At 45.0% G+C, this 22,247-nt stretch overlaps 1 protein-coding gene across 1 annotated transcript in view; it reads right to left on the bottom strand.

The window, feature by feature from the left end:
• Positions 1-6,976: 6,976 nt before the first annotated feature.
• The window catches only part of LOC146866168 (protein FAM47E-like), a 194,884-nt gene continuing 179,613 nt past the window's right edge, over positions 6,977-22,247 (bottom strand). Inside the window, exon 8 of the mRNA XM_085634284.1 lies at positions 6,977-7,186. Coding sequence (XP_085490410.1) covers positions 7,046-7,186 — 141 coding nt within the window. The 3' untranslated portion in view covers positions 6,977-7,045. The remainder of the gene's footprint in view (positions 7,187-22,247) is intronic.

Below are 22,247 nucleotides of genomic sequence, written 5' to 3' on the forward strand. Positions count from 1 at the left end.
CCTAAGCCAGCCAACTGGTATAACGAACAATGCAGAAAATCACGACTAATCCTGGGCGAAGCTATCAAGGGGGGGCTATCTATTCTAATTCAGGCCGCTAGAAAGAATTATAAAACAAGTATATCAAAGGCCAAAAAAGATTGGGATGAACATCACTGGTCGGAGCTAAAGGCAGCCAGTGATAGTAGGGACTCCCGGTTATTTTGGCATATTGTTAGATGGGGTAAAACAGGTTTTCCAGGGTCCCCAAATAACAATGTGCCTGAAGAGGAATGGATAAAATTTTTCAAAAACCAGTTTGCCGCCCCAAATAATAATAGTGATAGCACGGCCGAGGACCTCAGGTTAGACCTTCCCAAAGTGAATCTCTTCGATATAGATGAAATCATGACGGCCCTGAACACGGTTGCCCGTGGCCGTGCGCCTGGTCTCGACGGTGTCCCAGCAGACTTATTTGTAAATGATAAGGACCGTTGGTGCCAGTATATTCTCCTCCTTATTAACGCTATTGCCCTCGGTGCTACGGTCCCAAAATCTTGGCAGGGTGCAGTCATTATCCCAATTTTCAAGAAAGGCGATCGATCCCTGCCAGGCAATTATAGGCCAATAAGCCTTATTGATACCATTCAGAAGGTCGTGGGACGTGTGATTGTCAACATGCTCCTGGAATGGGTGGATGAGACCAATGCTCTCTCACAATTCCAGGCTGGCTTCCGACGGTCCACAAGTACGGTGGACCAGGCATTCCGCTTTACCCTAATTCAATGGAAGACAGTGACGCTGGGCAAAGGCAGCTTGTATGCTGCCTTTGTCGATCTACGGGCCGCATTTGACCTCGTTCCCCGTTCCAAGCTCTGGCTGGTATTAAATAAACAGGGACTTCCAAGCGATTTATTGTCTTTGATTATGAGATTGCACGAATCTAACTATGCCAGAATCCAGTGGGGAGGACACGGCACGGTAACCTCGGACTTTCCTGTTGAAAGGGGAGTGCGGCAGGGTTGCTCGATGGCTCCTGTTCTTTTCACCCTATACATTAATGATGTTGTAGCCCGAATGACTTCTGCTCAAGTGGACGCCCCTTTTTTAGCTGGGACTAAAATTCCCATTTTAATGTTCGCTGATGACACGCTCATCCTATCTAAGACTCCAAGTGGACTCCAGCGTGCCTTATCCATTTTTGATGAATTCTGTAGGGAATATGGATTAGAAATTAACACTGCCAAAACAAAGTTAATGACATTCAATCCTCACTGTAGCTTTAAAACAAAAATTATTTTGAATGATCGCCCGTTGGAAGTAGTAAACACCTTCACTTACTTGGGAATGCATGTTTCTACCGAGCAAAATTGGCGACATCACATTGATTTAGCTACACTTAGGCACAGACAATTGGCAGGTGCTATTTCCTCAGAACATAGGAAATCATTGACTAAACCTATAAAACCAGTCTTACAGGTGTACGAAGCTAAAGCTATAGGCTCCGCCTTATATGGTGCAGAGCTCTGGGGCTTTGAGAAGGTTGCTGCCCTTCAAATTTCAGAAAATAAATTTTTAAGGGCAATAACAGGTCTACCTAAAAGTACCCCATTGTTGCCTCTTAATTATGATCTGGGCAGAAAAGCAATCTCGGACTTGGCACAACTGCGCCCTATTTTGTATTGGCGCAGGATATGGACAACTCCTGCCCTTTCCCACTATGTAGAGGGTTTTCTAGATATTATAAGGTCAGATGCTTTCCATAAAATAGATTGGTTAAAGGCACTTAGGACATCTCTGTGTAATCTTGGCTTGTGCACACTTTGGGATGATCCGGCGGGAGCATCTTTTCCGTCTAAAATTGCTTTAAAGAACATATATTGGGAGTCGGTTGCAAGACGGAACTGGAGCAGTTCGTGTGCTGGTTCTATGACTGCAGACTTTCTTGAGGTTAAGATGTATCCCTGTCTGGAACCATATTGGGACATCATAACAAGGCCCCTGGAAAGAAAGCTCCTTTTCCAATTGAGAGTAGGCGCTCTTCCCCTCAAATCTTTGACATCTAAGTGGGCAGGGGGTTTATGTGATGGATGTCCTGCCTGTGGTGCAGACAGGGAGACTATTGGACACTTTTTATTTGTCTGCAGGTTTTACGCGGCTCCAAGGCGTTACTGGTTGTCTCCGATGTGCAAAAATTTAGGAACAACTAGTGGCAGTGTGGCCTTGCGTATAATACGTACTAATACTTTGCCATGGATCACAGTGGCTACTGCAAAATATTTAGGCTGGGCGTGGACAATCAGACAGAGATTGCTAGTCACTTGACTACTCTCGTGATTTAGGAGAGACTGCTAGTCTTCTGATTATTCTCTCTAATGTTTTATCTTTTAAAAAAAAAAAAAAAAAAATCCTTTTTAACTTTTTATCGTCAATGAACTATATGTTATGGTGTTGTACATGACATATGTATGCTTTGTATATATTGATTGCAATTTAATTCCTTTTTATTCTGTATGAATTTTTTATTGTAAATGTTCTTGCTTTTATGAATAATATTCGAATAAAGCATACTTTGACTGTAAAGGATGATAAAAAAAATGGTGTTGCTATCTTATGTCATAAAAAACTAAAGTGTAAGGTTATTTCCCAAGAGACGGACACTGAAGGTCGATGGGTATTAGTTAAATTATTAATCAATTCTGTATCTTTAACTGTTCTTAATGTTTATGGCCCTACTCACCCTGATTGTAATTTTTGGCCTTTAATTACTTCGAAATCTTTTCAGCATAGAGATACCATGTTTATCTTAGGAGGTGATTGTAATCAGATTATTGACCCGTTTCTTGATCGCAAATCTTCTGTTCGTTTTACCCCTCACAAATCACATAAACAATTTCTTGATACCATCTCACAATCACATCTCATTGATTCATGGAGATTTTCACACCCTGATACCCTTGATTACTCCTTCTTCTCGCCTCCTCACACCTCTCTTTCCCGCCTCGATTATATCTTTCTTTCTCAACCCCTTTCTCAGAACCTCTTATCCTCTTCTATTGAACCCATAGTTATTTCTGACCATGACCCTGTTGTCGCGTCCCTTGACCTTCTTCCTGCCCCTCCTAAGTCCTCTCGTTGGCGTTTTAACAATTCTCTTCTTACGGACCCTCTTTTCTCTTCTTCTTTTCTTTCCTTTGCTGAGGAATTCTTCTTGCTTAACTCTGATCCCTCTCTGGCCCCTCATGTTATCTGGGACTCTTTTAAAGCAACCGCACGCGGTTTTGTTATTGATTTCGTTTCTAAAAAAAAGAAGCACTTTCTTAATTAACAGAAGGGCGTGTTGGCTCATATTAAATCTTTAGAGCATAAATTCTATACTTCATCTAATGATTCTGTTTTGCCAGATCTCATACGCGCTAAACTTGATTTTAATAAGACCACCACTGATAATGCCTCTTCGATTTTGCTTCGGAGTAGCGCTCGTTACTATGGGGGCCGCAATAAGTCGGGCAAGATTTTAGCTAACTATCTTAAAACCCGTAAAGAACGTACCTCTATAGATTCCATTTTCTCTTCTGATAACCTGCTTCTCCATAAGGAAAAGGATATTCTTACCCAATTCCAACTCTTCTATCAGTCCCTTTATACACCCGAATCTCCTCCCTCCGCTTTACTTCTTCAATCCTATTTCGATAGGCTCCCTGCCCCCTCCACCTCCCACCTTAACTTCCTTGATCTTGAACATGACCTCTCTATTACTGAGCTTGATAGTGCCTTAAGGACTCTTACTAAAGGTAAAGCACCGGGCCCTGACGGCTTCTCTGTTGAATTTTATATGCACTTCTCTGATCTTTTGCTCCCTAAACTTTTATCACTTTTTCAATCTTTTTTTCTCTCCGGTTCTGCGGCTGGCACTTTTCATGAAGCTACGATTTGCCTTATCCCCAAGGAAGGTCGTGACCCTCAATTTTGTAAAAACTACCGTCCGATATCTTTAGTCAATGTGGATTATAAACTATTCGCCAAACTCTTGGCTCTACGTTTAGACCCTCTTATGCCATACCTTATTGGTAAGGAACAGTGCGGTTTTGTTAAGGGTAGACTCACTTCGGACAATTCTCGTCTTTTCCTCAATGTTTTAAATAAAGTTGCTTCTCTTCCCATTCCTCTGGCTGCTATTTCTGTTGATGCTGAGAAAGCATTTGATAGAGTTGATTGGTCCTTTCTGTTCGCTGCTTTGCGCTGGCATGGCTTTGGTGCTACATTTATTTCCCTTATCTCTTTACTTTATTCGGCCCCCAAAGCATCGGTTCTAGTCAATGGTCATATATCCTCGTATTTTCCTCTTCAGCGTGGTGTCCGTCAAGGTTGTCCTTTATCCCCACTTCTTTTTGTTCTCGCCCTTGAACCATTTCTGACGTCTATTCGGAACAATGTATCTATTTCCGGTTTTCAGTATGGCAAGACACATTTGAAGCTCTCCGCATATCCTGATGACATCCTTTTATTTATTTCTGCCCCCGAACAATCTATTCCAGCTCTATTAGTTGAGTTTGATTCCTTTTCACTGGTCTCTGGATATAAGATCAACTCCGACAAAACTGAGATTCTTCCTCTTACAAAATTCTGTTTCCCCCATCAATTTTCCTCTACTGGCTTCGCATGGAATTCCTCTAAAATTAAATATCTCGGTATATGGTTTTCTAATTCCATCTCCACATCCATTCAATTGAATATGTCTATAGCTATCTCCCGTATTGATAAATTATTATCCTCTTGGAATCCCCTTTATCTTTCGTGGTGGGGTCGGCTTGATTCGATTAAGATGATGATATCCCCTATCCTCATATACATTTTTTCCATGCTTCCTGTGCACATTCCGGATATTCATTTTAAACGCATTGACTCCTGTCTTTTTAAATTTCTATGGAAGAATAAAAAGTCCAGGGTTGCTCTAAATACTCTTCGAAAACCGAAATCGAATGGTGGAGTCAATTTCCCAGATTTTCGTCTTTATCATAAGGCTTTCTCTCTACGTCAAGCCTCTAGATGGCTTGCCTCGCAACCTTCTCCTTTTGATCCTCTTTGGCTTACTATTGAACGCTCGCTACTCTCCCCGTTTTCTCTTCTTGAAATCATTCATTTCTCTGCCAAGAATTCGTCCACTTCTCTTCCTTTATTCAAATATACCTTCTCCCTTCTAAATTCCTTGGTCCGTTCTACTCCTATTACTCGCGAATCCTTTTTAGAAACCCCTATTTGGTACAATTCACTTATCCTCCTCAACAATAGGCCTATTTATTGGTCTTCTTGGAGAACAAAGGGTCTTATATGGGTTAAACAGCTCTTTGATGGGTTTCTTCCATGCTCATTTCCTCGGTTTCGTCTCTTATTTCATTGTCCTCAATCTTTCTGGCACAAGTTCACTGTTCTTATGACTCTTATTCTCGATGTTTACTATTCCCTACCCTCGTCGTCATCTCCTATCTCCCAACCTCCCCTCCTTCAAATTTTGTTCACTCTTCCCAAAGCCTCTCTTATTTATAAATCTTTCTCGTCCCCTTCTCCGAGCCGCTCTAAATTTAAGTTGGAACGTGCTTGGGAGTTAGATCTAGAGTGTGACTGGTCGGTTACTCTTTGGGATAAAATTTGGTCCAGATCCTTCAAGATTTCCCGCTCTGCCTCCCTGACTCAATCCTTGTTTTTTCTATACCACAGATTATATCTCTCCCCAGTTTCTGTTTCTCGCTTTTCTCCTACTCATGGCGCTAATTGTTGGACATGCGGATCCTCTAATGCTGACCTTCTTCACCTTTTCTTTCTCTTCCCCCCTGTTGTTAAACTTTGGAATGAGGTTTGGTCCTATGCTTCTCGCCTATTCTCTATCTCTGTCCCCTACTCTATTCCTCTTCTTTTCTTAGGCAGTCTCTCTGATTCTTTGGATATCCCCTCAGACTGTTCTGGTCTATTAGACCTTATGCTTGCTTTGGCATTTCAACACATAGCCTATAACTGGAAATCTCTCAATAATCTATCCATAAAGTGCTGGTGGAACTCTCTTTGTCATCACCATAGGCTTGATGTGCGCTTTGCTGCCTTCTCCACTCCCTCTCTTAGTAGAGATTTGTTTTGGTTGCCCCTCACAACGCACCTTGATCGCATGGCTTCGAAGCGCACTTCACATTTATCCTCTGAGAATTTCAAACCTCCATAAGTGATTTTTTGCTCTGTCCTCCTTATCATATCTCTTATATTGCTTATTTTCCTATACTCAACTGATAATCTATTTCTGATTTTCTTATCTGTTTGTTCTATTTGCCATATTTGCTCCCTACCTCTTTTATAATGTCTCCTTTTCTTTTCCTCCTTTTCTCTGTTTTCTTTTCTTTCTTCCTCCTTCTTTTCTTTTTTTCCTTTCCTTCCCGTCTTACACATAAACTCTTAAAAAATGCTTTTTGGTTTATCTATAAAATGTTTTCTCTTTTGATCTATAGATTAGATGGTATTGGCCTATTGTACTTTTAATTCAGCTTTGTTAATATCAGTTGTATTGGTCAATGTCTCTTTGTTTTGCTTTTTTCATTACTTTCTCAAATAAAGCATTTTTAAACTGAAAAAAGAAACAGATATTGCATTACCAACGAATAGGTGTCTTAAAATGTTTCTGTACTGGTATGTGTTGAGTAAAACACAGATGAAGCATCCTATCTAAGGATGCTTTGATAACTGGCAACAAAAAGACAATTAATAGCTCTACAAATCTATGCTGATAAAGTTGAAGAACATTTGCAAGCCACCAGCTGAGAACCTGCTGGCACAATGTGCGAAAACCTTAAGTATCAGTGGTTCCCCCAAAAATATAAATCTAGGAGGGGGGGGGGGGGGGGGGGGGCTCACGAAATAGAGAATTAGAAATGTTGACGGCAAGCACAATTTAGACTGATGCACCTTCAGAAAAAGACAGAAAGAGATATGAATGCAGCCCAGTTTTGACAAGTTCCACAATAACGAAGACCACTCTTTATTAATCATAATAATACATAGCAGTGAATCCGTACAAGATATGCTAATTAATAAGGCTCTCTTCATGTGTGGAGGCAGATTGGGATCTGTACCAAGAACTTCTTTTTGAAGAGCTTGCAGAGGCTCGTGAACTCCTGTCCCCTAAATTTGATGCTTCCTTTTTGGCCAATATTTTCGCCAAGAACTAGAAGAGAAGGAAAAAATAACATTATTTATGTTGGCTTCCAACTCCATAAACATGAGGTGATGATACAGGTGTTATTAATTATCATTATTCCTAGCCAGTGGTGTGTTATCATTTAAACTACACAGTCATACATGAGGAATAACAGGATATTTAATCAAACTGAGCAACAAAGCACTTTACTATACTTGATTTACAAGCTTAGGAAAAGGATATACAGATCAGACGCTGAACTGGGTAAAGTGCAGGAAGTGCCACTCTGCCAAGCAATGACACACTTGTACATGAAAGCTGAGAAAGAAGATAGCAGGGTGTGGTCAATGGCTGGGGTCCAGCTTATAGGATACTGGTTTTTAAACTGTGGGGCAATGCCTATAGGGGGCTTGAAGAGTTATCAACGGGGGCTTAAGCCTGTGGCCAAGGACAGCACTCCTATCTTTGAGGAAAGGAGACACACTTCATGTTGATAAACAGTGGTGTGATTAAGTGAAATAAAAGTAAGCGGCTTTGAGCCTCTATGCAATGGGTAATTAGTAACTATGGGTGTCATTACGATGGTGGTGAACCCGCCACCGATAGGCTGTCGGTGGCGGGTTCACCGCCATCGTGAGGCCATTTTCCGCCGCCATATTATTATGGCTGGCGGTACCGTGGCGGTCGGAAACTCTGACCACCACGCATCTGACGGGCTCCTTGTGCCTGCCGGTGCAGCGGAGGGCCTCCCATTCCCTGTAATGGTAGCAGTGCCTACCAGGCACCGCCATAGGGATTACGATGGTCCATCATCGCCAGCCTTTCTATAGCGGTTCACCCGCCATGGACAGGCTGGAGGGGATGGACTTTGGGCACCCATATCGTGCCCCCCTTAAGCAGGGGCACTCCAGTTTTGCACTGGGGGGGCAATCCTGCACCATGTGGCAGGCACCGCGTGGTGCCTGCAACATAGTGCAAGGAAATGCAAACCGTGCATGTTTTCCATTGCAGCGGGTGCTGCAGCCAGCAGCACCTGCTGCAATGGAAAACATGGCACTTGCGGCTGCCGTGGTGGCGGCCGCATTGTAATGCCATATGTGGTCCCCATCCCTGAGACGATGGGGGATGGACAGAAGTCCGTCCGACATCGTAATCAGGGCCTATTTTCATATTCATGTCCATGCTGGATAAAGGGGTCCTCAAAATATCCTTTCCTTACGCTCCAATGACTTACCAGCTTAGTTTTTACAACAGCTCACACTCTCGACATTCTTAGGGACCAGGTCTACCAATAGCATGTTGTAAATCGTACAAGCATTCAATAAATTGAGTAATTCTGCAATAACATAAGACCAGAAGTAGTAGTTCTAACAACCTTGGTCTGGGTAAAGAAATTCAATATCTCACCAGCTCCACAATCACACTGAACAATTTCAGACACACCCTCCGTGGCCAACCTCAGACTCCTGCATCAAAGACTCGTCACCTACAACAGGCACATTAGGGACTGCAAAGCAACGTTTTTTTATAACCAAATAGACACTGTTACTAATAGACCTAAGAAATTGTTCGAAATTATTATAAACCAATCTGCCCTTAAAAGCGATCTTGCTTCCACCAACAACAAAGCAACCCCTAACTGTGAATCATTTGCCTCCTTTTTCACTGAGAAAACGTCGCTAATCACTAACGTCAGCTAGACCGCCCTCAATCATCTTCCGCCCCAACCCCTTCCTACACCCCGGGCCACGAAACTCACCCGTATATTCGGCTCATCTCTCCCAAAAATGACGCCACCTGATCTAGCTTCATAACCCTCAATGAGATTGGCACTCTAAATCTTTTGACCTCCTTGAAATACTCTAACCGTTTCATTGATCCCCTCCCCTCACACTCCTAAATGAGTCCATTCACCTCCTAAGCTCACTGTGTTCTAAGATAATCAATACCTCTCTCACCCAAGGCTATCTTCCTAACTGCCACAAAATTGGTCAGGTTGACCCTATCTTAACAAAAAACAACTCCAAACATTCTGACCGCAACAACTACCACCTCATCTCCAACATCCCTACTCTGGCCAAACTCCTACAAAAATGTGTGCACTTACAGCTCCGCCATCACACTTTTAGACCAGTGGCAATCTGGTCTGTTGGGGTCACATCACCAAAACTGCTATGGTCCTCATTGTGGACAATGTCTTGCACTCGCCTGACCTGCATAAATCCTGCCTTTTGAAGCTACTAGATCTGTCAGCAGCCTTTGACACCATCAACCATGCTACCCTGCTCGACCTCGGGCACTGTGCTAAAATGGTTCTCCTCCTTTCTATCCAACAGTTTGCAATGCTTCCTAATTAATCACACTCTATCCGAGCTGGGCCTCTTATCGCTGGGCGTCCCCCAAGGCTCTATACACACCCTGACATTGCTCAACCTCTACATGGAGCTCCCTAACAGATATTCTCAAATGCTCCTACATCCCCTACTGTATCTCTGCTGATGACATCCAACTTTACATGACAATAACCTCCCCCTGGGACATCCACACCCTTACTAACACCTTAATACTAGCTCAACAATGGATGCCTCACAATCACCTCAAACTCAATGCCCTTAAAACTGAATTCTTACTGATCGCACTGCCTACTACCATCTTTAACGCCAAAGAATTGTTCTCCCTTCTCTCTGCACCCCACACGTTGTAGACTCTGCCAAATCCCTTGGTATTACTCTAGACAAACACCCCACCATGCAACAAAAAAAGACAGCAGCACCGTCGCTAGAGGAGCTAACCATCACGTGAATATCCTTAGGAAACTAAAACCTTTCCTCCCCGTGGCCGACCTCACATCTGCAACTCATGCACTTGTGCTTTCAAAACAAGACTAGGGTAGGGCTACTCTATTGGGCTTCCCGAAAACTTCACTTGCATTCCCTAAGGCTACACTTAATGTGGCAGCCGGGCTCATCATGAGTTCCAAAAAAAGTGATCACATCACCCCTGATCTTCGAGCTCTGAATTGGCTACCATTTAAGACCAGGATGCACTTCAAAATTGCTTGCATGACCCATAAAACGCTGCAACATAATACCCCTTCCTACTTGTCCCAGAAACTGACCCTTTCGGGCGGAAACAGATCCTCCAGAAGTACGAGCACCTTACTTCTCTAGCCACAAAAATATTTAAAAAAAAGAAAACCTACAACTGATCCTTCTCTGGAATGGCCCTAAACATTTGGAACTCTTTCCCTACTGAGGTCAGATGCAACCCATCCACATCCCTCTTCAGGAAAGAAGCAAAACATTTTCTCTCCAACAAATTCTTCTCGCACTGAGGACTTGACCATGCCCCCGCCCTATGATTCGACCCCACCCTCCATCTGTCCGCTGCCTCCTGCCACTCCATAGTTTGCCTGAGTCATGGACCTTTGTTACACTACACTCCTCATGTAAATCTATACATATCTACTTTGCGGAAAACTGTGCTTTGACTCTCCCCATCCTTACATCTCTCTTCCTCAACCACCTCAGAACTTTTATGTACAGTCTCATTTGTATTCTTTTTTGATTTATTGTCGCTATGTACTTTCACTCACACTTTATGTAACTCTGGTTCTTGCTGCTTCTTGCTTGCATACCACACTGTATTTCGTCTACTCAGCAAAAGATAGCCCTCAAATTGCTGTATATGCAAACCTCCAAAGCTTTCCCGAAGGATGATCTGCAGCTGCTGTTGTGGATCCTGCAAGCAAGTGATGCAAGTAGACTACCATGTGGTTTCACTTTCCGAAAACTAGTCATTAGAATCTGATTTCTTGCCTTCATCTCCTACAATTGTTCGCGGAGGCTCCTGGACTGACCATTAATCCAGCTAAGTCGGTCTTGGTGCCTGCGCGTGACTGCTTTGACTGGCAAACTGACATTCCAATCCGTCGCCTAAGTTTCCTCTACTTGAGCATACAGGTGGCTCTTATGCCGGAACTGACCTGGTCTCTGAATGTTACCCCTCTTACACGCACGATTATATTCCATCTTCAGAAGTGGCAGACACTACCACTGGATGATATGGGGCGGATCACCTTATATAAAATGATTGTGTCGAATAGATTCTTATATCTTCTCCACAATGTTACCCAAACTATCAAAGTTCAGAGAGGTGGATTCACTGGCCATCTCCTTACTTTGGCATAACTCCAGAGCACACTTGGCCTTTTCTACTTGTCAGTGCTCCCCATATAAGGGATGTCTTGGGATGGTTAACTTATACTTATATTATCTGGCCACTCACCTCTTGGTTGTTAATGATTGGCTCACCGGAGGCTGGTCAGATCCTGCATACCGGTGGGAACGTGCTACAATAGGATTTCCCAATCTTGTGGCATTGCTCTATGGTACTACCATACCAAGCACAATACCGGAGGTGACCTATATGATATTCAGGAGTTGGGGGGCGGTCCAGAAACACACAGGGTGGTGGAAGACACTCACATAACATACTCTGCTATGGCATGGTACGTGGTTGGGTGAGGTGACGTTGCTTGAGGGGTATGGCCGTTGGGACACCATCAGTTTCACGCTTCTGGGGGACGTTTGAGCAGGCTCACATATGGTCTTCTTTCAGGATCTCCAAGAGGCCTATTTACTCTCTACTTCGCAATTCCATAACTTTTTGCAGCTGCGACATGTGCTGCGTACCCACCTTCTCTTGGGCAAGACCATTCCAGAGTTTAGCCTCATAGAGGCCAAAATATCAATGGGGGCCCCTAGGCAAGGGAGGGGTGTCTCAGATCTATAGTCCCTTGATCCTCAACACACCTGCATCATTAGATGCCCTCAAGACTCGTTGTAAGGAATAGATAGGGTCTCTACAGGATGATAATTAGCGCAATGCGCTGATGGCACCTAGGATGGTCACAATTTCATCCAAACTTCGTTTGGTGCAAACCTATTACCTCCAGTGTGCTTACCATGCTCCTGTCAGGTGGTTCCGTGCAAGCCTAATGACTGAACCTGCCTGCTGCCGATATTCATATACACCTGCAGACTTCTTTCATATGGTATGGTCCTGTCATCTCCTCTTATTGGGAGGGGGTGGTGTCAGAGTTGTCGTATGTATTAGACTTGATGTTGAAACTCTCCCCTTTTGTGGATTCTTTTTAGGGGTGGATGATGGTGTTGGGGTTTATAGGGTGGCCAGAGCCATGATGGGAACTTCTCTGGCAGTAGCCAAGAGGGATATCGCTGAACATTGGAAGATCCCCAGGGCACCATTGTTGAATTTATGGAGGTGCGGAGTAGACTGGTGCAGGCAACAAGAAAAACCTGTGTATGAGGCTAAGGGATGTTTTACTAAACATGCAAAGGTTTGGGATAAATGGCTTGGTGCTACGGGAGTCATCACTGGAACTGAGTGAGCACGAAGCACTTTCTATGTTTATGTATTCTTGTATATGTTGAATTGATTGAAATGCTGGGCCTGCAACTAATTGTGGATGTATTTGTCACAATCGGCTGTGTATTTGGAAACACCTACGTGACTTGTTGTTCGTTTTCAAAAATCAATCAAATTTGTATATCAAAAGAAAATATTCAGAATTTTTCATCTACAGCCTATAGCATTTGATGTGGTCTGAAACATTCAAGGCACATGTAAAAAGTTTGAATAAGCTCAATATCATTGCCAAAGAACATCCAATGAGTATACTTATCATAGAGAAACTCCAAGTAGAATCAGAGTGTACAATGGACAGATTACTACACCAGCAGAACTTGTTTGCATTTCCGGAATGTAGGAGGCTGCCAGGAACCATGAAGTAAACCATCAAGGCCTGGTTAGACCATGAGAGTGGGATGCATTCATTGGTTCTTATTTGAAGGGATGGCAATTGACCTCAAGGGACACCAGGAAGGTGAGAAATGGATCATTAATCTGCAAAGTAGGGTCCACAGGCAGGCTATCGATAAAATAATGGAATAAGCAATACTTGCCAGAGGTAGTGAACTATGAGATATTAGAAGTTGCTGACATAAGGCTTTTAGGGCACAGTCTTGTGTGTTCCTTCTTCAGAACAGGTGCCTCTAGGGCTGCAGAGTACAAAAGAGGATGTAGTAGAGCCCAATTGCCAAAGGGGTCAAGACGTTTGGGATTCACGCCCAGGCTTGTTTCTTGGTGTCAGACCAGCCAGGGTGCCCAGTTGCAGGTGGAAGTAAAAGCTCATTGTGGGTTGGCGGCCGTGCTTAGCCTAGACCTTAGGGAATCTTGGCCTGGTTATGCTGGCTTGAGTTTGACAGCTTCAGGAGACTAGAGTTTGGACAGACAGGCCTGTTGCATAAGACGCCACAAGGTCACAATTTTTGTGCATGGTCAAGAACGTTCAGCCTGTCAAAACTATCGCACAGGGATGTAAGGATGCAGTAGTTACCGTGAATCAAAATTATTTTTCTGTTGACATATAAATTGATGGGGAGCATTAGGTTGCGCAAAACATTCTTAGAGGTCACAAAGCTTTGCCCCCCCTGAGATGCCACTGAAGTGGGAATGGAGACAGGCAAATAAGAGAAGCTTAAATTACAGTCAAGGTCATGGGTATTGAAGACGTCAGTCATTTGTTGATATATGCACAGTAATAATGGTTCTCAGTAACATTGTTTTGGGTTGAGCGGCCAAAGCATAATTTTTGAAGTTCCTCCTGGCTGATATTTGGCACAGAATTATATGGCACACACTCACCTCCTTTGTTTGTTTTGGGAGAAGCCTGCTAGTGTGGGAACTGGCTAGTCATGGCTGTGTGCTCTCTCATCTGTTGAATGTCCCCATACCACTTTTGTTGGGAGAGGCATTAATCTGTAACTGGCAATACCATGGAAAGTTTAGTGGACTTTCTATGGGGTTTCAAGGAGACGCTCTTCTGAATGTGTGTATGTCAATCAACACAACCTTCTCTATTCTGATTTAATGATTATTCCGTTGACACAACTACATTGATTAAAATCTAGATAAAACTGTTATCCGGTTGTAAGATATTCACATTTTGCACCTGCCAGATGTCTCTCTGATCACTGTACAAGGGCTCTGGCTCTGCAGAGAGTTCTAGGATTGAGGGTATGGAGGAGAGTCAAAGCTGATTTTTTGTTATCACATTCAATATATCCCATAACTCTTTTTTGATTATATGTGACAGTTGCATAGGAACTTAAATCTTGTCCAACCATCAGTGAGTGATGTGACCCTGGAACTTACCTATTGGGACAAGCACACAGGTGTTGTCATTTTGGCCAGCAGGAGGACAGTTTCTGGCCTTGCAGTCTTGTCAAAGGGGTAGCCAAAATCAGTAGAGCTGTGAGGTTGAAGGGTGCTACCTGGCCCACAAATCTCTTCTCTAGTGTGTTGGTGAGGTCCAGATGACCTGATCTAGCACTCACATATTTGGGTTGTAGGGTTGCTGTGGGAAGGTGGAATCTGACTGCATGGTTGCCCCCACTTTTTTCCTGGTGTTTTGCTGGTTTTCGACTTAGTCTGGCGGGGAACCAGCTATTCAGGACCCCAGCCTATCTGCTTTCTCCCTTAAATTGATTACAAGTACTTTAGGTACACTCCAGATTGGATTCTGGGGAACCTTTATAAGTCCCTAGTATATGGTATACTATGTACCCAGGGCATAGGTACCCCAGAGGCCTATCAGGGGCTGCAGCATGTATTATGCCACCCCTGTGAAGCCTTCCAAAATGACACCACAAGTCTGCTACTGCAGCCTGGGTAAGGCGGTGCATGCACCCCTTACTGAGATATAGGTTCACTATTTCTCTCCATATCACTGCACATATAAACCTATCAGTCACCCCTATGGCAGGCCTTACTAATCCTGAAGGCAGGGTGCTGGGTTTTATGTGAGAGGGTGCCCATGCATGAGCAGAGCCCCTCTGCAGCCTTCGGAACTTTTATTCCGGGGTTGTTTGTGATGCTGCCAGACCATATACTCTTAAGTGCATTATAACCAAATGGTAAATGCTAACTTTGGGATTGCTGCACGGAAACATGTCGTGTTTGGTGTCAAACATCTTGAAATCATACCCCCACACCAGTAACTGGTGTGGGCGTATGATCCCACCCTTCTAGAGGGAGAGACATGACAGCACCGGTATGCCCGGTACCAGCTAACAAAGCCCTGGCATCACAAAATGGATGCTGCCAGCCACAGACACGAGTCTGCCCTCCTGCTGGACGAAACTCCAGCAGGGGAGGCCTGGACAATAGGTTTCCTGTCACAGGGAGGTGTCACCACCTCCCAGATAGGCTTTAGTGTATTTGGGCTGGGTGGGTGCACTCCAAGAGTGCTTTGAAGTTCAGCATTGGGGGCACATTTGGTGTCCCTGTGCATAGTCCAGTTGAAACCGGTTGCAGGGGCTACCAGCCCCTGCTCTGGCGCGAAACTAGACAAAGGAAATGGGTGTAGCCACCCCTCTTTCCTGACCCTCCCATAGGTGGGTCCCCAGAGTATGTCCAACCCCTTCCTTGGGTATAAAGAAGGAACCCCTGACTACAGGACTTTAGATTACACCTGGACGAAACTGATACTGAATCCTGGAACTTCGATGATCTACATTGAACTAGATGACTGAAGAATCTCCCTTGGAGTAAAGGAGTTACTCCCCTGCAAGGCAGGCACCAAAGACGTATCTGTCCGGTTTGCATCTCCGAAGCTCCCGCTGGACTCCGAAGAATTTTGCAACACAGGAGGTAGGTTTCCATGGTCTCTGAGGTCGATCTGTGCTCTCAGCAATTCTGAGGCCTGTATACCTCGTGGAAGACCGTGCAACCCGAACCCCTGGACATCGCAACCATTTGCAGAAGCATCAGCTTTCCAGCGACTCCTGCAGCTGAGCTTTGGGTTACTTGCAGCCCTGTCCCCGAGCAGCATTTGCACCAAAGATTGCCAGCTTGCAATCCACGAGTGTTCTGTGAGCTGGCCCTTTGTGTTTTCTCTCGAGGTCCCTACGCGATCCCTGGCCCGTCGACTGGTGGGACTCTGTGAAGGCAACTTTACTTCTAATTGGGCTTACCTGGTTGCTCTAGATGTGCCCTGACTCTCCATCACTTGGGGAGTCCCCAGGACCTTGCTGGTCCACACCGAAGCATCTTTTCTCTTACTGCGTGGGTTGCTGTTGCCAAGGCTTGTTGGGTCCAATCCGGGCACCGACACCGCAGCACTCGACATCCTTCGTGGGACAGTTCAAATCCAGCTCCTGGTGGTCGTTGACACCTCCTGGTCCTCGTGGCTGCAGAGTCAAGCTTCACCTCTTCGCACCTGAAACACCCGACATCGGTGGGCATTCGTCTATCGTGCCCCTGTTCACTGGCAAGTGAACCAGACTTTGTCCCCTCTGCTTTCAGGTTCTTCTGATCTTCGATCCAGGCTTAGATCATACCGGACACTTCTCTCCTTCCCGGCAACAGCACTTTGCAGCAGGTTGCCATTGAAATCAACGACGAATCCCAACACCATTTGACACCTATGCACCCGGCTTCCCTGGATGAGGTAACTCGAGTACTCCGGTGCTCCCGTGGGTGCTGGCCCTAGAACCCCCTAAGTCTAAAGGGGTTTGCTCAAAGTCCTCTCCTAAGTGTCCTTAACTTCAAAAATTCCAACCGCGACTTTCCCATAGAATAGTACGGGGCTCGCGCCTGTGTCCTCACACTGCACGCATCCCCGTGGGTCTCCTGTGTCACTACCTTGGGTGGTTCCTTGGGGTCCCAGTGATTCTACGTGCTCTAGACACTGTGTCTAGTCCAGTCGTGGTTCTTATACCACTTGCTTAATATATGGTTTGATCCACCCCTAGGGCCCATTGTATATTGTGCTATTTTCTGTCGTTTTTAGAACTGTATTATTGTGTGCCTTGCTCTCTAACTTCATAAAGAGGTTAGTAGAGAGTGTTTAAAAATAAATACATATATTTTATATATAGGAGCACTCTCCTACTACTCTTCCGAGTGGGCTTTGATCGACAATAGAGGCCACCATCTTTGGCAGGCAGCGCTCTAGTTACCACCGGGGAATGCTTTCAAATAGGCGCGCTGCGCGGACGCCAGTGCCATTAGAAACTGCTTGAAGTGGGGGAATGCACTGTGTCTAACTTGAGCGTTCGTTTGCAAAGCAGAACCGAGTTTTTAGCAATTTTAACTAATTGTTTATTGTGTCCATGATCTTACTGTGATTTTAGCCTTGTTTAATTGCTATTATTTTCGCCATTGCTGCTATTTTAAAATTGATTTTTGAATCTGTATTCTGCCTAATTTTGTTAAGTGGAAAACGAAAACCACTTTAAACTGAGCAGACATCTGTTATCTGCTCTATTTCATGCACAAGTTACCTTAGAGGAGCACTCTCATACTACTCTTCCGGGTGGGCTTTGATCGACAATAGAGGCCGCCATCTTTGGCAGGCAGCGCTCTAGTTACCACCGGGGAATGCTTTCAAATAAGCACGCTGCGCGGACGCGCGCAGCGGGCACGCCTAAGGCAAGCCCGTCTGCGCCCTGGGAGCGTCCAGTGCCAGCCATGCTGCCGGTCTGCTTGCAAAGGTGACCGGCTTCGGTCCTATCTACAGCCACAAGGATCTGCATGCGCTGCGCTATAGCGGTGATAAGTGTGCTGGTGGATGGGTTTTTAAAGATGATTTGTATCTTACCTGTAATACCTGTAATTTCCATCTACACACTAATGGGACTAATCCCAAATTTCCGGGTCCCAGAACAGCTAACCCCACAATAGAGCACACCATTCAGGCTGCACTAATAAATGCACGTTCTGTGGTGAAACACGCCCAGGAAATATATGAATTGCTTTCAGATGTACAATTGGACCTACTTTTTATCACATAAACTTGGTTCAATGAGTTCTCCAATCCTACCATTGAATTTGCAATTCGAAGGGGATAAATGATTTCCAGGGCCGATCGTAAAACAGGAAGGGGGGGGGGGGGGTGTTGCCGTTGTGTTTAGAGACAAGTGGGCTCTCCGGAGGGGCAAGGTCACCACAGTTGGTGGAGGCGAAGCGCTTAGGATTTCTCCATTATTATCTCGCCGCATTTTACGTTGGGCGGCATGGTGATCTACCGACCTCCTGGCCCCCCCGGAGATTTTCTTAAAGCTCTTGATGAAATTGTTGTTCCTCAAATATTGCACTTCTCTAAGTTTCTTCTCCTTGGTGATTTCAACATCCATACCGATTGCTTGGAGAGGTGGGACACCAAGGAGCTTTATGACTCCTTGAACATCACCCAACTCACTCAATGGGTTAATGCCCCTACACATCAGGGAGGGCATACCTTAGATTTGATCTGCTCTAACTTTCCCATTTGCACTTTTGAACCCCTTCAAGTAACCTGGTCTGATCACTTTCTGATCAAATTGTCTTGGACCTCTCAGGCGTCTAATGCCTTGAGCAAACAGGTCCAGGGGAAGCCCACTCACAAAATTTACCCTTCAGCCTTTTGCTCAATGCTGATAGATTCCAGTCTGCCTCCTTCTACCAGCTTGAAGGGAGCGCTGAAAACTTTTAAGAGGTGGATTTTACATGCAGCAGAACAGCTAGCCCAACCTGGCACTGTAAAGCGAGCTAGTCGCCCCATCAAAACCATGGTTTTCAAAGGAGCTCAAAGAGCATAAAAAACATTGCAAAAAATTAGAACGGATCTGGAGAGTGGCCTATTGCCCCCTTGCGAAGATTGCACTTAGAAAGGCCCAGAAAGGTTACTACGCTTCTATAAATATAGCCAAAAGTCAGCACTATGCTGAACGCATAGCAGAGTCCTGCAATAACACCAAGGACATGTCTTCCATTGTGCAAACTTTTTTTGACACCGAGGGCTGAGGTGATATTATGACCTTCATCAGCTATCTGGTGCGAGAAACTTTCTAGTTTCTTCATTGACAAAATCCAGACAATTCAAGCCAGCTTTGATCATGATCAGGATCCTTCTATTTCACTGAACATGGCCAGTTCCAGTTATGAGGTTTCTAATACATCCCTCTCTTTGTCGGAGTTCTCTGCTGTTGCTCTCCAAGACTCGCTGACTATTCTGAAATCTTTGAAGTCTGGTTCGCCCGCCGACCCTTACCATGCCTGCCTGTTGGCGGCTGTAGCACAAGTTGTTAATCCGGAAGTTAATTTACTTATTAACCTATCCCTTAAATCTGCCACAGTTCCGCCCGAATGGAAGCAGGCTAAACTCCTCCACCTGCTAAAAAAAACCCTCTCTTGACCCGGTTAACCCCACCAACTACCGCCCTATTTCCCTCCTTCCAGCGGTTGCCAAGGTTTTGTGAAAAGGTGGTCTTTAGGCAGCTGGCCAATTTTATAGAGAACTCAGGATCACTACATCCCGCTCAGTCAGGGTTCAGAGCTACTTTATAGCACGGAAACGGCACTTGTGGAAGTAGTAGAAGCCATTAGACAGTGCTTGGACGAGGGCGGGAGAGCGGCTCTAATTTTATTGGACCTCTCTGCCGCCTCTGACACGGTGCCTCATCCCCTGGTATTAGTGCGCCTTGCAAATATTGGTGTCATCGGCCCTGCAGGGGACTGGATTAAGTCATTCTTGGCCAATAGATCTCAGCAAGTGTGGCTTCCTCCTTTTTCATCCAACCCACAAAAGGTGACCACCGGTGTTCCTCAGGGTTCTACCCTGAGTCCCCTTCTTTTTAATGTATATGTCACCCCTTTGGTCTATCTGGCAGAGGAGCTGGAAGCAAAAATCATCGCATATGCAGATGACACCCAGCTCCTCTTCACTTGGAAGGATTCAGGTATCTCCCCAACAAAAGCTAAAAACTGTTTGTCGGCTGTCTTCAAATGGCTCGCAGCCGCCCAGTGAAAATGCAATGAAGACAAGTCCGAAATCCTTTTATTTGGATCTTTTCCCCCACAGTTCAGGGAAGCACTTTGGCCGCCGGAATATCCACTCCCCAACACCTCGGGACGAGCAGTTCAGAACCTAGGTGTCTGGTTCGAGGAAAATCTCTGGTTTTTCACACAGGTTAAAAAACTTGCCGGCCAGTGTTTTAGTACATTGAAGTCTCTCAAGAAGTTTCTTCCCTTATTATCTAGGTCCACTAGAGAGATGGTCATGCGTGCTGTGATTCTCAGCCGCCTGGATTATGCCAATGCACTTTATATTGGCCTACCAGGATATCAGCTTAAGAGACTTCAGGTCATCCAGAATACTGCGGCTCGAGCCTTGATGGGTATTCCGGGCCGGTCCAGCGTTAAACATCATTTGCGGGATCTGCACTGGCTTCCAGTGGCCCAAAGAGTGAAATTTAAGGCCCTCACGATGGCCCATTCATCTCTCTATGGTCGAGGGCCTCTTTATCTAAGGAAGCGGTTCAGTTTTTATACTCCACGAAGGCATTTGCGCTCTGACTCACAGTGCCTAGCCTCGATTCCTCGCTTTCGGCGGACAAGGATTTGAGGGAGCTCTCTATCCTTCAAAGCGGCTGAAGCATGGAATTCTCTCCCCCTTGAACTACGCAGCATTAACGACCCTTCCATGTTTAAGAAAAGACTAAAAACCCTGCTGTTCGCCTAAGGGCACTTTTCCTCAACCCCATTCGGTTTCTTTCTAACTGGTTCTCGTGCCGGGACACTCATGAGTAGCCGCGCGCGCTATACATTTCTGTAACATAACATAACATTTTATATATATACCTTGTGTGCTTCTCCTTTCATTTAGTAATTCAAGAGGTTATAATCTGGTAAACCAAGCTGCTTTACACTCCTTCAAGACTTAGCCTGAAGGCTGCTCTCCACAGCTACCACTAGGATAGCTTTCAATAAAGCTTGTCTTTAAACCTATCATCAATAAGGGTTGTTTGGACTGGTGCAAGGTGCCCACTATAACTAGTGGACAGCATAAGCCAGGCCAACTTCTCACAGTTGCTACTTGGTAAAGCTTGGGGGTGTCAGAGCCACCAGACACAGCACACACAGCCAGTGTTTGGCAGTCAGTTTCAAGTGGTGGCCAGGTGGAGCTGCAGAGTGAAGCAGCTGCTATGTATAACTGAGTAAAACAAGTGCAACCAATATTTGTCAGGCAGATTGCGGAGTGGATACGGCAGGCAGAAATATGAAGAGTCCGGTGGTTGAAAAAGAGCAGACTCCAGAAGGAGGAGTGTTGGCAGTGCTTAATTTGATCCAGTGGTTGTGCATGGGGTCCAACTGTTTTGGGAGACCGTCACTTATTTTAAATCCTCAGACTATAACCCATACCAGGCAGGTGAAAAGCAGCAAGGGGGAAGGGAAGAGGAGGAGGAGATATAAGGAAAACAGTGAAAATGGGAGAAAGCAGGGATGACAAAGAACCTACAAGAGTGAGGTAAAGTGACCGGGAGAGTATGTTAGCGGATCAAAGAGGCAGGAAGTGAAATCAAGACTAGACAGCGTTAATATAGCCAACAAGCTCCACATTCGACTGCTGGTAGGCTTCTGACAAGAATTTGGGCCCAACACTTATTCTTTTACAAATTAAGCACAGAGTGTTGAGCAGGTTAGCTAATCAGTAGAAACATCTGTTAAGAGGAGGGACACAGTGGGAAACCTTGACAGATGGTTTATCACATGAGCCATGCTCCTTTACGAGGTGGAATGGATTATATGGTGTATTTCCGAGGTCTTTCTTTGTGATGATGAGAGTAATTCATCAATGTGCTTAGCCCCAGCGCACTTACAGGTGGTAGGCTGGAGAATATAGGACTTCCTCTTAGCAATATATTTTTTATGATGAGCTCCTCTGGTGAAGTTTTTAGACGGCAGGCGCATTATTCTAGCGTAGCAGCTCACATGTGACAAGGAGAGTGGCTTTTCAGTGCTGTGAGAGACCACGTTGGATGACCATGGAATCAATGTGATTCACCTCGATGAACTGCAGGGTTTGAGTGTCCTACCTATCCACCTTCTAAGGACAATGGGTAATACCTGTCCAGATTTCTCATAGTGCACAGAGCAGCGATGCCTCTAGCTGCAGATGATTATAAGAAACAAAACTCTTAGAATGATTCACTCTCACATTTATACGCAAAGAGAAGAAATT

The sequence above is a fragment of the Triturus cristatus genome, chromosome 2_1 (assembly GCF_964204655.1).
Source record: "Triturus cristatus chromosome 2_1, aTriCri1.1, whole genome shotgun sequence".
Taxonomy (NCBI): Eukaryota; Metazoa; Chordata; class Amphibia; order Caudata; family Salamandridae; genus Triturus; species Triturus cristatus.